The following is a 15,994-nucleotide window of genomic DNA, read 5'->3' as shown; positions in this document are numbered from 1 at the left end:
TCTTCAAACCTTTTGATACCACCTCATGTATATCTCTATATATGTTAGTATCTGATTTGTGTAAAAATATTTAATTCCTGTTCCAACTTTATCTGAAATAATGATTTAAAACTGTGCGTATACTGCATAGCAAGCATGTGTCCATTTTGTCTATGCTTATCAAGATTTGGTCCAGATTTATTTTTTTGAAAAAATTTTCATACCGTGTTACCCCGCTGATGCATTCTGCCATTGTTTAGCTGCAAGAAGGATACATTTGTCTAAGGCAGAATATAGTCTTCATGTTTTTTAATGTGTCACTCTGTTAGATGTTATAAAGCTATTAAAATGATTGATTTAAGAAGTTGTCACATATAGTGGGTCTTGGGTTTTTTTTAAACATTTTCAATTTTTGAATTTGTTGTTTCTTGTCTTCAGGTTAATAATCACAGGATTGTGATCTTCAGTGTGGTCAGATCTCTGCCAAGCAGCAGTGAGTACTGGGTTCATTTCAAAAGTAATTCTTAAGCAAATTGTCTCAATTAGAAAAGATTTGGAGGTGCTTTACAGTTAATTAAGATAACTAATAATTCCCTCTGTGAAACTGAAAGGAATATCATATACATCATTACATGTATTTAATGTATGTTATCAAGTGTGCATGTGTATACAGTGTTACATCTGCCACAAACAGTGCCACAAACCATTCCATGGTAATGCATAATGATGAGGTTTGAAATGATTTATTTTATTGTAAAAAATATATATAATAATAATAATGTAATAATTTTATTAAATATAAAGTAAAATTTGGTTGTAATGTACCCCACAGTGGTCACATTGTCCCAGTGTCAGTCAGTACTTCCATGGCATGTGGTTTTATTTCTACATCTTTAATTTTTTTCAGGACATGCAGCACCCAGGCTTTGAAACGAGACACCCGCTACAGGCAGAAGAGCATGAAACTGGTTATGATCCTCTGAACAACTATAACCAAAACCGCACCCGTGAGTAGAAGCAGAAGTGTGGTGGTTCAAATACTTTCAGTAGGGATGAACAGAGTAGAAGAACAGAGTCGCATGAACATTAGAGCACACTGACATTTTTCTTCACATATTCCAGCGATGTTAGGAAGCTGGAGTCAGAGCACAGGGTCAGTCATGATGCAGCACCCCTGGAGCACAGAGGATTAAGGGGCCTATGATACATGGGCTTGAACCCCCAAACTTGTGATCAGTAACCACGAGCCACTGAACTAGAGATAATGCGTTTATGGCACACTTATCCACAGCAACTTACCTTTATCTCATCGAAGCAACTCAGCAGTTGAGGGTTGATAGTGTTTCTTAAGGACCAAGACCATGCAGACCAGAATCCATATAATAAATGCCCCCCATCAGCCATTCAAATTGTGTCTCCACTCTAGAGTGGCAATGTGTGTGTGCGTTCTAGTCTTGCTAAAGAAGATTCCTAAGTGGCATACTGACATCATTTACCTAAAGAAATTATTCTAATACACTTTTTTGGCAAAGGAATTTAAACACCCAACAATGCACCCATCTGCCGTTCTTTCTACGCTCTTGTCACAAAGCTGAAGCTGAAGGTAGCAGTTATACAGAATGTGTGCTGCAACTACTTCATATTTTAGATGACTGTTAAACCATTCTCAAATACTGATAAGTTGAGGAATAGTTTGTTTAACTTTATTTCTGTGTGTGTGTGTGTGTGTGTGTGTGTGTGTGTGTGTGTGTGTGTGTGTGTGTGAGATTAAGGTATTGTTATTACCAATTGAAAATTGTGTTTATTATTTACGGATGTCAGCAGATGTGAGTTGCTCATATATGATCGTACATTATGTCGTACATTTAATTTTTTTTTTTTTTATTAATGTGAAAAAAAGAAAATGCTGATAATGTAAATGGTTAGCATGTTATCCTGTTAAATGTTCCTTGTTTCTCTATGTGTAACCTTGTTCCTGTACATTTCTTTCCATTTTTTTAAGGAGACGTGCCAAACAGTGCTGCTGAGTCGACCTTTCAGTCGTACAGGTCTTTAACTGTTATAAACATCGTTAACTATTTACTAGCATAAAATCGTTCTTTTTTTAAATAAGAGGTTATTTTAGGTCAGTTTTATAGTGTTGTTTGGGTTTATGTCTTTATATCTATCTAGAAAAGAGTGGGACAACTTTTTCCAGAACAGCAACTATCTGGCCTGGATCAGACAGTCAGGCATTAATGGCCTGTTAAGGGGCAGCCGGTTTCGCAGCATATGCTGGAAGGTATTAAAAAAAAAAAGATTTCAGCTGTGACGCTTTAATGGGATAATGTTTCTGCTAAGTGACACTAGTGGAACTTTTTTCATATGAATGAGCGTGTGTTTGACACACATGCTGAGTAATCAATGACTGTGGTGTTTTAGCTGTACTTAGACATCCTGCCTGAGGATAAGAGCCAGTGGACCAAAAAGACTAAGGACTTTCGAGATCAGTATGAGCAGATTAAGGAGCGGGTAAGCTTGTGCATGTGTGTAAGTGTGTATGCATGCGAACACGCATAATTTAGGCACTTAAATTAAAAAGGATGCATTTCCTTCCTTCCCTCCTGTCTTCCAGCACATCACAAACCCACGCAAAGCTGCAGGCCAGCAGGACCTAGTGGTGAACAACCCGTTGTCTCAGGATGAGGGGGTGAAGTAGAGTTCTAGCTGAGATTTTCCCCAATGGCTGTCTCTGTACTCCTGCGCATTTTATTTACACACCATGTTAAATTTTTCTCTCTCCAGAGTTTGTGGAACAAGTTCTTCCAGGATAAAGAGTTGCGGGGTATGATCAAGCAGGATGTGTTGAGAACGTAAGTGTGTGAACCACAATAATGCACTCTCACATTAGAACATAAATTCTGGCAGCCTATGGCAATGTCATTTTATAAAGTCGGTTGTGCCTGAACAAATAATAGAACACAGAAAAACATTTAAAGAGGTCTGTGGTCACAAATAAATAACAATCGTATCGGTCCTACAGAGAAACAGTTTTTTCTTTCTTTCTTTCTTTTATTTTTTTTTTTTTATTAAACCCTGGAAGTACTCTATAGATTTACCTTTTTGCACAGAACTTTGTCAAAGAATCTCTTTGACAGTTGAGCAGTTTGTTAACCACCTACTAAACCAGCATCTCAACTACACTAAGAATTCATCTCTGATTAAGTATCCATAGCATAATTTGAATGATCCAGCTGGTGGTGACATTTAGAAGCTCAGTAGATCAAAACCCAGCACCGCCAAGCTGCCACTGCTGGGCCCATGAGCAGGGCTTTTAACCCTTGACTGCTCAGTTCAATAAATTACCGTGGCATAATGTCACTATGCAGTATGATGTTCTTGTAGTGCCAAGCTGATCAACTGTGGCATTGATTTGTTTGTTAAATGCAGCATCACTTGATATTTTACTGCAGTTCTTTGTGTAGCAGTTGACAAATGTGCTTTTATCTGCACAGGTTTCCAGAGATGCGTTTTTTTCAAGAGGAAGATATTCGGACTAAACTGACGGATATTCTCTTCTGTTACGCACGAGAAAATGAGCAGTTACTCTACAAGCAGGTGCTCTATTTATGCATGATGTTTTCTAAAACTGCTCTTACTGCAAAACATTTTTGAACAATTATTGCACATGAATCAATCTTTCACAAATGTCTGCTTCTTTTCCATAAATCGTTTTTTTTTTTTTTTTTTGGACAGTTTGTTTCAATGAAAAAGAAGAACTTTCTCCAGATCTTTCAATGCAATCACATAATGGCATCCTTCATATATAATGCCATCAAAACTTGGATGTTTTACATGTTAAGCGCAAACGAAGAGAATAAACTTCAATAAGTCTTCAATAAAGAGTTTTAATAAAATGATATGTTTTATTATAACTAGTTACACCATTTATTTCTAGTATGTATTATTTATTATAAAGAAACATACATTTCAATCCATCATTGAAGTCCTTGGTTCTTGCTTCAGCAGCTCACTTATTGGTTATTTAGACATGGCCGACCACTGTTCTCAGAGTCGAGCTACATAGACAACATAGTCGAGAGCTGTTGTGTGTAACTCATCTGTGCACTGTTCAGGTGAAAACTGAGTCGGTCCCTTATACAGTGGCGTAGTAATTCATAAACACATATTTCCGTTGTATTTTGTCTGTTATACTTTCTGATGTTCAGCTAAATACATTACAAACATTAATTTTCAGAACCATTTGATATTAATTACAGTCCAAATTCATCCTTCTTGTGTTGCTCAGTAATTTAATCGATCTTGCATGTTTGAAGGAGACTGATCTGGAGCACTGAATAAAAGACTTGGCAAAATCTCACTTCAATAATTGAATTTATAAAATTATAAACTATTATTATTATTATTATTATGAATATTAACTCATTCCGCCTTTTAGGTACACCTGAAAGTGAGTTTTGAGTAACTGGTGGATTATTCCAGATGAGGACTTAGTGACTCCCATTTTAAATAATTCAGCCTGATGTATCTAACAATTTTTTTTCTTTTATCTGTCTAGGGTATGCATGAGTTGTTGGCTCCTATAGTATTTGTATTGCACTTTGACCATCAGGCCTTTCAGCATGCCAGTGAGACTGGGACTCCCAGGTTAGATTCACCACACTATGTCATGTTGCACCCAGTCATTAAACATCAATGCTTCTCCAACACTCAACATTACCTAGTTAGCCAGACTATTTCTGATAGATCTGCTTACAGAATGCACTTTTTTTCAACAAATCACCCATAATATTAGCATTCATATGTTATTTTCGAATGTGCTGCTTTACAGTGAGGAGATGAAGGTGGTGCTGGATCCAAAGTTTCATGAGCACGATGCATAGTGAGTTACAGTGCTGCTTTTAAGGGAATGTCATTGCATTTTTAAGCCTTTGTCATTGACTGACTTGTGGGTTATGGATTCATCCGTCCATCCATCTGAGATCACAATCTTATGAACGAGTGGTTAAATGTCTGTATTATTTATATGGTGCTAAGATTGTTACCAGCATATGAAAGTACTTGCTTTTCTTTATTCATTTTCTTTATATTTGTACTGTATTTTAAGGGTTGCTCTGTCCTAAACATAGTCACTGAGATGAACAAACTTGATATGAATGTGGATGATTCCACTACCACCATTAGTGTTGTATTCCACTTGTTTTTTTTACAGCTGATTTGTGCAATTCTAGAAAGTCACCCATTTGTTCTGCATTACCAACAGTGCCATGTTCTCACAACTCATGGAAACAGCAGAGCCCTGGTTCTCCAGTTTTGAGCGGGAAGTGCGCAAGGTGTGTTGCAACTGCGTTTCATTTCTTACCCCAAATAGCACTTGCCATACATATTGTGTTGTATTAAATTGATGTGGTGCAAGCATTGGGTTGTCATTGCAGGGAAAGGAAGAGATGCTCACCAGCATTCCTTTTGCCAGACCTCAGGACTCTGGACCTTCTGTGGCCATTGTGACCAAAGTAAACCGTATCCAAGACCAGCTGTTAAAAAAGCATGATATTGAACTGCACATGCACCTGAACCGCCTGGAGATTGCACCTCAGATATACGGCATGTAAGTGCACAGTATATACACACTTGAATTCTAGAAACAGTATGTGCTAATGGTTTTGATGTTTACTGTATTGCCAAAAGTTTGCAGACACCTGGTCTTAAGTACGGTATGTGCTTTTTGAGCATCACTTTCCACATTTAGTCCCAATTTGCTTTTATAATTCCCTCCACTTTTCTGGGAAGATGTTCTACTAGATTTTGGAGTGTGCTTGTGGACATTTTTGTTCATCAGCCACAAGGGTGTTCGTAAAGTCAAGTAGTGATGTAGGATGAGGAGGCCTGGGGTGCAGTCAGTGTTCCCATTTATCCCAAAGGTGTACAGTAGGGTGGAGTTTGGCTCTCTATAGCAGGGCATTCAAGATCTTCTGCTCCAAACCATGTAAACCATATCTTCATGGGGCTTGCTTTGTGCACAGCGGCACTGCCACGTTGGAACACAAAAAGTTATTATACCGCATCCAAAGACATTTTATACATTTGTGTTTCTCCAGCTTTGTGGTAGCAGATTGAAGAAGAAACAGAATGTCACTGGAAAGGTCAGGTGTCACAATACTTTTGTCTATATAGTGTATGTGTAACCAAATATAATGTAATTGGGGGAATAAAGGATTAATGCTAATACTAATTTGGTGATGAACCTTGTTTGTGACAAATTAGAGAAATGTGGGTATTTATAAAAATGGATGTGGAGTATGAACATGTTTCTGTAGTAGTTATAAAGAATTTGCTGTGAATGGCAGAAAGAACTAATAAAAACAAAACCAACTATAATACACTTTTTTAAACTAAAGCTAAAAATATGTAAAAAATAAAAACTTTTTGAAATGACTTTGATTGTAGCGAAAACATCAAATAAACAGAAGATTTAACATTATTTGGTGACTGTTATATACAAAGCCTATTTTGAAGAATAAAGAAGTACACATTTTAGTATTGTTTGGCATTGATAATGCAAATATGTTATAGCAGCAAGATATGTGAGATATAAAAGAAGTTAATTTTTATAATCATAAAAGAATGTTTTTCAATTTAATTTGTATAGCACTTTTAACAAAGGACATTGTAACAAAGCAGCTTTATAGAGATAAAGAAGTTTTAAAGTTGGAATGTATAAATGTAGTTCCTATCAGTTTGGACCTTAGAAGTTTATCTCTAATTAGCGAGCCAGTGGTGACTGTGGCAAAGAAAAACTTCTTGATATGGTAAGAGGAAGAAACCTTGAAGAGAACCAGACTCAAGAAGGAACCCATCCTCATCTGGGTTGCACCGAATTTCCATTTATTACAGATAAACAATGTCGAGGTGTGCAGTGATGGTGATCAAATGCAAACAGAAGTCCTTAGTTTTTGTAGCAGACTGTTAAGATTAAGTAAAGTCCAAATACATCCTCAAAGCTCTTGGGGGGAGAACAGCATACAAATATCCCAGTTCACTGAACACTCTAGATCCCTTCAGATTTGCTCCTTTAACTAAGAAAACCTTACTGATTAAATACTTGACATAATAAATATGTTTTCAGCCTCGACTTGAACACTGAGACTGTGTTTGAGTCCTAAACACTGATTAGAAGGCTATTCCCTAAGTGTGGGGTTTATAAGAGAAAGATCTGTCCTGTGCTGTAGTCCTCATTATTTGAGGTCCCAAATAATAGCCTGCACCTTTTGATCTAAATAGGCATAGGGGATCATAATGGTACAGAAGTTCACTCAGATACTGCAGCTCGAGACCTTTCAATGATTTATACGTCAGTATAATTAATTTATAATTAATTTTAAGGGGGATAGTAGAGTAGATGGGAGACAGGGAAAAAGAAATAAATATTAAATATTCTACTATAGTAACTGACCAATTGTTTGTGTTTTTTCCCTGTGTGTGTTATAGTCGCTGGGTCCGCCTGTTATTTGGGAGAGAGTTTCCTCTGCAGGACCTGCTGGTGGTGTGGGATGCACTGCTTGCAGACAGCATCACTCTGGATCTGGTGGATTATGTGTTCGTAGCGATGCTGCTGTACATCAGAGATGCATGTACGTTTTTCTGCATGGCCTTAATTTTGGAACCATAAATCATTAGATTGACATTCAGTGACCTTTAGTGAACTCGTTTTGATTTGAACATAGTTTGCTTAGTTGACACTTAAATGCCATATAACTGATATTTATATAACCTTGAATATTATAAATATAATGAAGCTATAGTCAGTTTACATTTTTGGTATTTGGCAGACGCCCTTATCCAGAGTGATTTACATTTATCACATTCAAACAACTCAGTGGTTATAGGGTGAAGGGCCTTGCTCAGTGGCCAAGGAGTGTCAGGTTGGTGTGGCTGGAATTGAATTCATGACCTTCGGATCCCAAATCTAATGCCTTAACTACTTAGCTAACACCTCCCGAGTTGATACAGTATGTCCACTAAACTTGCATTTTTTTTTTATTGAAACAAGTTTAAAGACACTTGCTGTTATTATTTGGTTTCCTTAAAAGCAAAAGTTCCCAGTTAGTTGATCGGGTCAGCATTATTAATCAGTTACATTAAGATGTTTTGTAATGCTGACAGGCTTTTCACTGTTAATTAGATATTAACTAAAGGAAAAAATATTTTTATATTAATGTTTAAAAATTGATGTTTATGTTAATACGCCATGTATTATAATAATAATAATAATAATAATAATAATAATAATAACAAGACATGCATTGTTTTCTGTTTCCTATCATTAGTGATTGCCAGCAGCTTTCAGACATGTTTGGGTCTCCTGATGCACTACCCACCTGTTGGAGACATTAATGCTCTTCTGCACAAAGCGTTGTTCTTGAGAGACCCAAAGGTATCAGTATATACATTCTGTGGTGCTTAATCCATATAAAAGGTCGGACAGATTTAAGCAAGGTATAAGTCAGAGAAAGCAAGAACTCAGTATGTTGTGTAATATGGGCTATATGTGCTATTTTGCAAAAGGCTTTTATTTTTGAAGGACTTTGGCAACAGTTATTTGCAGTTGTGAGAACCGTGCTAATTACTGCACAAGAGATTAACAATTTGTGGAAGCATGAGCATGATTGAGTGACAGAAAAGAACTACACTACTGGTAAGCTATATAAAGTTGCCAATGCTGTTATAACACCAATTACAAAATAAAATGGGAAAAATGTAAATAAAACCAGAATGCAATGATCTGCAAAACTCAATAAACCCATATTTTATTCAAAACAGAACATGGAAAACATGTCAAATGTTTAAACTGAAGAATGCACAATTTTAAGGAAGAAATAATGTAATTTTCAAATTGATGGCTGCAACACGGGGGAGGGCCACGATTACTGTGTCGCATCCCCTCTTCTTTTAACAACAGTGCTTATACATCTGGGAACTGAGGTAAACAGTTGCTGTGGTTTTAAGAAAGAAAGTTGTCCTATTTGTGTCTGATACAGGATTCTATACAGGACAACTTCTTTCTCATAATTCTTGTTTCATGATGTGGCAAAAGTGCGGCTTGTGAAGGTCTGGACTGCAGGCAGGCAGATTCCTCACTCAGACTTTTCTACTATGAGGCCATGCTGTTGTAATCGATGCAGTATGCAGTTTGATATAGTCTTTCTGAAATATGCAGTCTTTCCATTGTTTCTGGTTTTATTTACATTTGACATTTTTTCCCCCACCTTTTTGGAATTGGGTTTGTATTATGCAATGAACATTTTTTATTATTAATGTTTATTCAGAACACATGCTAAACTGTTCAGGCTGTCCTGAGTCACACTTTTGTGGCCTTGTTTGCTCTAATGTGACATCTGAACATGTTTTTTGTTTTTTATTTTAGAATAATCCAAGGCCAGTCAACTATCAGTTCCAGCAGAACCTTGACTACTACAAAAACCATGGAGCTGACTTCGTCGACAGGACACGGTATAGTCTGTTTTTTTTTTTTTTTGTTAATATAGTTACTGTAATATGAGCGACTAAATAATGTGGGATTGTGATAAATAAAAAGTGCAACAATTCATGCAATGTTTTGCTAACTTATCGAGGTGGTAGATCAGTAGTTAATACTCTGGGTTACTGATTGTAAGGTCGGGGGTTCAAGCCGAGTATCGCCAAGTTACCACTCTTGGGTCTTTGAACAAGACCCTTAACCCTCTGTGCTTCAGCGGTGCTGTATCATGGCTGACCCTCTACTTAAAAACCAGCTCGCTAACATTGCAGGGATATGTGAAGAAAGAATTTTACTGCTGTAATGTACATGTGAAAAGTAAAAGGCACCGTTACCTTGTCTGTTGTTTTCACTTTAGGCAGTATCTTTATCAAGATTGTTATTTATGCTTTATTGTTCATCTCTGCGTTTTAGCGCTGTTAGCACCAAAGTGGCTCCTCTCAACATCAATAAGGTCTCCAGCTCTCTGCTTAGCTTTGGGAGGAAGCTCATCGCCCCCATTGGTGGTGGCTCCAGTGGCATAATGCCGATCAACAGCGAAGTGCTATCTTCTCCATTTCCTCAACCTCAGCAACCTCTGGCCATAGCTGAGCCATCAACCAACACGATGTCCTCTCGTACGCAAATGCATGTGGCACAACAGCGTCTACTGAAGTCTGAGAGCATGCCTGTGCATCTCAGTAAAGGTGTGAATACACGCTTGCACATTATTACTGATGCATTCACACATACACTTGCCTGCACTGACATGTTCACTATATGGCCAAAAGTTTGTGGACTTCCATACCATCACACCATACACAGACATTCTGTATAAATGTGTGTCTTTAGCCAAATTGTTGACACAAATTTGTAAACATGCAATTGTATAGACTGTCACTGTTTGATGTAGCATTGCAGTTTCTCTTCATGGGAACTGAGAGGCCTAAACCTGTTCTAACATTACAGTTGGTGTTTGGAAAATCATTTTCCATTGATTAATTTTGCTTGCATGCATTTATTTATTTAGTAGAAGAACACCTTATGGATGAACTGGAACAGTGAATGAACCCCAGTCATCCTCACCCAACATCAGTGTCTGATCTCTAAAGCTCTTGTAGTTGAATGATCACAAATCCCCACAGCCATGATCCAGGACCTAGTGAACGCCTTCCCAAAAGAATGAAGCGTATTATAACAGCAAAGGGGAAATAAATCTAGAATGGAATATTCAATGGCACATAAGGGTGTGATGGTCAGGTGTACATATACTTTTGGTCATATAGTAAACTTTGGCACATTCAGTAGTTGGGATTGTCTGCCTTTTAGCATTCAAGATGCAACACTACCCAATTAGTCGTCACTATGTTGGACAAAACATTCAACCAGTTAACTGAATTATTGTACTGTATTTTTGCAGTGTAAACAGTAGCCTTGTTCCCCATATCTATTAGATGTAGGTTCTGCTGGAATATCTCAGATCTCTCATCCCAGCCAGATACTCTCTGACATGCCAGGTAACTGTTCTTTTAGCTACTCTGTTTTGCTTTCATGCCACTTTGCTTCAGTGTATACTGTAGCTGCCTGCTTTCCTCCCTGGTGTTTGACTGTACATGATTTCTAAGCTGTAGCCACATCTTTAAAAACAAGCAACTCCATGAAATCAAAACAAATCCTTAAAATATCCAGCTAGCTTGTACTACACAATCTGACCAATAGTCCTGCTATTTTGCTCTTCGATAAAAGACCTAAACATGTTTAAACAGGGTTTTGCAATAAATGTGGAATTGTACCATTTAAATGAGGAGTTTTACTAGAAATATTTAACACAAAATGAAAACAGGAATTCAGTGAGCAATTGCAAGTAAGCACTCATTACTGCATTTAGTGCTGACGTTTGTAATATCTACACTATTTACGTAGTCAAACTATAGAACAGAAGGATCTGTCAGCAGAAATATTGCTGATTTCTCATTTATTGTTGAATTTTACATTGCAGTGCTAATCATGTACACCTTAAATAGTTTTAGATGGCTTTGACTAGGAATGAATGAGGTATTTAATTAGGAGTAATAAGAAAAGTGGACTGCCATCAACAATGTATGGAAAATCATTTCCCATTGATTCATTTTGCATTTATTTATTTATTTATTTATTTATTTATTTATTTATTTATTAGTATTATTATTTTATTTATTTATTTATTTATTTGTTATTGCATCTGCAAATACACTACAAATATATTACAAAAAAACGTGGCCAAAAGTTTGTGGCACATTCGTTTATGTTTGTTGAACTTTTCATCAATTCCTCCTTTAATGTTATAAAAAGCTCCACCCTTCTGGGACACTTACTACTAGATTGTGGATGTGAGGATTTGTGTTCATTTTACTACTAGATTATTAGTGAGATCAGACACTGATGTAGATTGAGGAGATCAGGGGTTCAGAAAGTGTTCTAGTTCATCCCAAAGATGTTCTGTGCAGGACATTTGAGTTCCTTTACGCTAACCTTGTGTTTAAACCATGTTTGCACGGATGTTGATTCATGTACAGGGGCATTGTCATGCTGGAACATCCATTAGTAGCAGTGAAGAGAAAATGCATACAGAGAGATTCTATGGAAATATGTTTTAGGTATATAGTAATGGCATTGATAATTTTGTGTGCTTAGCAAATGAAATGCACTCACAAACCCTTCTCCTGTTATCAGTGATTTATTACTTTCTGTGTTTTCACTAAATGCTTGTACAATTCTTTTTTCTTTAGCTCATTTATCAGGTCAGACATTCAGGCCTGTGAGCTCCTCACCGAGTGTTGAGAGTCTGTCAGGTGGGAGGGATCAAGCCATGTCATCCCCACCCCTTCTTGCTTCCAAGGGCGGGAGTCGAGCACATCATCACCACCACTTTCTGCAACTAAGAAAGATTTGTTCTTCAACATCAGTCGATCACGATCTCACAGCAAATCTATAGGCAAAAAGGACCTGGTGAGCCACAGTGTTGGTTATTTTCTGAGCCTTTCAGTTTTTCCCACTCTTCCATTTACCAAATATCCATAGTTGATCTTTCATTACTTAGTAGTTGGAACAGTAAAAGGTGATGTAAAAATATGATATACACTATACAATTTCCAAAAATGAATTAATTGTCAATTCAATTAATCATGAAATGAAAACGAAAGAATGATTTGAATGAGTTTTTGGAGATGCCAGGCTTTATTCTGTATGTAATACAGTTATACAGTTGATCAAATTATTAGATGTTTTGACCAACTTTTTTTTTTTACCTGCTGTTTATAATGAGTTATGCTAATGTTGGAATGTGTCTACAGGATGAATTAGAGGCCCAAGTGTCCTTTCTGCAGGGGCAGATCAATGATCTGGAGGCCATGAGCAAATATTGTGCCAAGATGATGAATATGCACATCGGTGAGTTGAACAGGCCACTTGACGAAAAAAAATTTCATGTTAAAAGATTGTCATTGCAAACAACAGCTTTTTTTTACCTGATGTACAGGCAAAATTCAGGAGGTGATACTGCAGGAGCATCTGCAGAAGGAGGATGAGGTTCTGGTATCGCTTGCTGGACTTAAGCAGGTTTATCCTAACTATTATTATTTTTTTACATATCACCTATGATAGAAAACTGTTTTTAAATAGCTAGCAGCATATAACAAAACAATGCCATCCGTGCTTGGGTTTTTGTTTTTAAAAACATCTAATAAACCTTATATGCTGATTTTGATCCTCAACATAAGCTCCTGCTGAAGTGCCTCTAAATGTTTCTCTCCTCAGATTAAGGACATCTTAAAAGGAGCACTGCGCTTCAATCAAAGTCAACTTGAGGCTGAGGAGAATGAGGAGATTACGATAGCAGATGATCACTACTGCTCTACAGGTCAAGACACAGCTCAGCAGGATGGGCCCATAGCCGACTCCATTACTGATACTGGAATTGTGCAGCCAAGCACTCAGCTAGATGTCGGTCATCGCTCTGAGCAAGACAACGAGATGAAGATACAGGAAAAGACAACAATGCCAAGTGAGGGGACACATACCACAGAACAACAGGTTAGAGAGGATAAAACTTGTAGCATTCACACACATGTATGTCTTCAATGATCTCTCAAACGTAATGAAGTCAATGTTGTAGTGTAATAGTAAGCAAATTAGGCAAAATAATTTAACCCTAATGATGAAAAGCATCTCTTGGCTAAACAGCTAAACATCTTTAAGAGCTCTATAACCAAAAAACTGATACACTTCATGTCTGAAAAATTGGGGTTTTTTTTGCCTGAGTGTTTTTCTGTTTTTTTCTTTCTCTCTCTCTTGCTTGTACCCCAGTTTGCTGTGGGGAGGAACTGGGATGACTATATCCTGGTCTCACAGGATGAGGATCTTCAACCAGCGGATGGCGAGATCGCTGTGCCCGGCAAGCAAGAGCAGGGTTTTGGCAACGCTGAGTTTCATGACCCTCTTATGGTAACCACCTCTGGATCATCCAGCCCAGAAGAGGGCAGCACTAACAGCAAAGACTCTGATTTTACCATTGTTAATACTGCTGACCTTTAAAGCCTAAAAATATATATCTGATCTTTATCTTTTGATTTCTTCTAAGAGGAGAACACATTCTGCTGGACTTTTGCACTTGTGAACTGGGGCTGATTGCCCTATGGGATGCTTAGTCCCTTTAAACTCAGATCTTATGTCATCTCCTGTCCGTGTTCTCATAGGCCTGTATTCTAAATATCTGCCCATACACCTGTATCCTGTGACATATACCTTTTGTTTGCACATTGAATTTAGCTACCTAGTTATTGTAATTTACCTTAAAACACAATTAAACCTACTTTATTTCACCCCATAGCACTGTATTTACCTCTGCCACAGACTCCTGACTCCTAATAGTCCACAAATCTTTATCAGTACTCAAGGCTCTCTTGCTCTCTCTCTCTTTCTCTTTCTCTCTCTCTTTCTCTCTCTCTCTCTCTCTCTCTCTCTCTCTCTCTCTGGTTGCATAATGACTGTGATGTGCAGTGGCATACATACACCATGTGTCTTACGTAAGCCAAAAGGGGAAATGTATTTGACATGGCCTTTAACAGTGTCCCTGCTTTCTCTCTAACATTGATTGTTCATTATCCGGTGCCTCAATACATGTCTGTTTATATGTCTGTCCTGTTTTTCTGTCCCAGTGTTTTTGTTCTTTCTAAAATAATTTTAACACTTGATTGCCATGTTAGATTTTGCTAACTTATGTTTTCCGTATTTTTAAAAGAAATCCTTGATATGTGACCTCTAGCTTTGTTGCTCATGTCTTTTGTTGAAGTTCTTTCAGCCCACAAGGTAGCTGAATGGCATTGCACGCATGGGATGTTGGAATGATATTAACTCTAGAAGAATAAAACAGAATTATTGCTCTTGCCTAAGTGCGTAATTTGGAAAATGATCATTGTTTCCTGTTTGAGTCTTTAAACTCGAATTTTAATCCCGTTTATTGTAGAGTCACAGCAGTTATAAGTGTGCTGATGTGTAGTTTGATTATGGACTGGTGCTTCATCACAGTTTCCTGATCCTTCAGTTTTGTCAACTGGAAATGTGAAGCATGCTGACATGGATATATCTGTGTGTCAATGTAATCTAGAAATTACAAATGTGGAGTCATATAAAGATCAATTTAAGGTTTTATAGAACCATTAATGGGTCACTTGTGGCCATGATATCCGGCTCATGAGGTAATAATATATTGCTGTTATAACTGTTGTGACTCTGTGGGCGCTGAACATCCCTGAAGCGGTGCCTCGAATCCTCGCATGTAGATATGTGAACTTTTCTTTGTTATAAAGATGAAGAAGAAAACCAAAGCACACACACATCTCACTGATACACACCCTCACATCCCCAGTGAGCATTAATGAACTGACCGCCGAGAAACGGAGTCAAACCTGTTGCTCTGCGAATGTGCTTAAGAGCAGAATATACTGCGTTTAATTCGTTTTATTTGTGCACATTATTCTGTGTGTCGTGTTTTCAGTAAATGTTGATTGTTTGGCCCTCGATTTAGACCTAATATTTAATTTTGTCTTCCCTCTGATTGAGGTCGACACCATTGCTCTATGATCTCATGTGATTTGCGGGGATCTGAGGGATAAACTGTGTCCACGGCTATACAGATGATGATATGTGCATCTGGTACATTTGTTGAGGAAACGCTGACGATGTTGGAGTGATGGTGAGTTTGAGGATCGTCTCCCTGATCGGAAGCGGAGTCCTGACGGGTCGCTCGCGGTGGTGCTGCCGCTCCCCAATTAGCGCTCAGCTGTAGGCGGGTTTTCCCTCCATTTTGTCTCGACTCCTGAAAGAAACGCGAGAGAAACTTGGGTAGACTTTAATTTATTCGGTTATTTTAACGCTTTTAGACATGGTGAGTAAATGAATTCAAATGCACCCAAACCACGTATAAAAATATCAAATTCACACCCATTTGTAAAATATGTGTAA

General features: G+C 37.6%; 1 protein-coding gene across 1 annotated transcript; it reads left to right on the top strand.

Moving 5' to 3' along the window:
• Positions 1–478: 478 nt before the first annotated feature.
• On the top strand, positions 479–14,942 carry tbc1d5 (TBC1 domain family, member 5). The gene is given in 23 exon segments (XM_046844016.1): positions 479–710; positions 887–986; positions 1,982–2,027; positions 2,152–2,260; positions 2,401–2,490; positions 2,594–2,668; positions 2,764–2,831; positions 3,474–3,576; positions 4,538–4,626; positions 4,811–4,861; positions 5,243–5,312; positions 5,415–5,587; positions 7,468–7,610; positions 8,307–8,413; positions 9,404–9,489; positions 9,929–10,200; positions 10,948–11,010; positions 12,262–12,366; positions 12,369–12,481; positions 12,826–12,922; positions 13,011–13,090; positions 13,289–13,564; positions 13,838–14,942. Coding segments are annotated over 23 exon segments (2,643 nt in total). The 5' UTR covers positions 479–611; the 3' UTR covers positions 14,066–14,942.
• The last annotated feature ends 1,052 nt before the right edge of the window (positions 14,943–15,994 follow it).

The sequence above is a fragment of the Silurus meridionalis genome, chromosome 29, assembly GCF_014805685.1.
Source record: "Silurus meridionalis isolate SWU-2019-XX chromosome 29, ASM1480568v1, whole genome shotgun sequence".
Taxonomy (NCBI): domain Eukaryota; kingdom Metazoa; phylum Chordata; class Actinopteri; order Siluriformes; family Siluridae; genus Silurus; species Silurus meridionalis.
The sequence above is the reverse complement of the archived record's forward strand: the minus strand, read 5'-3'. Positions and strand labels throughout refer to the sequence as shown.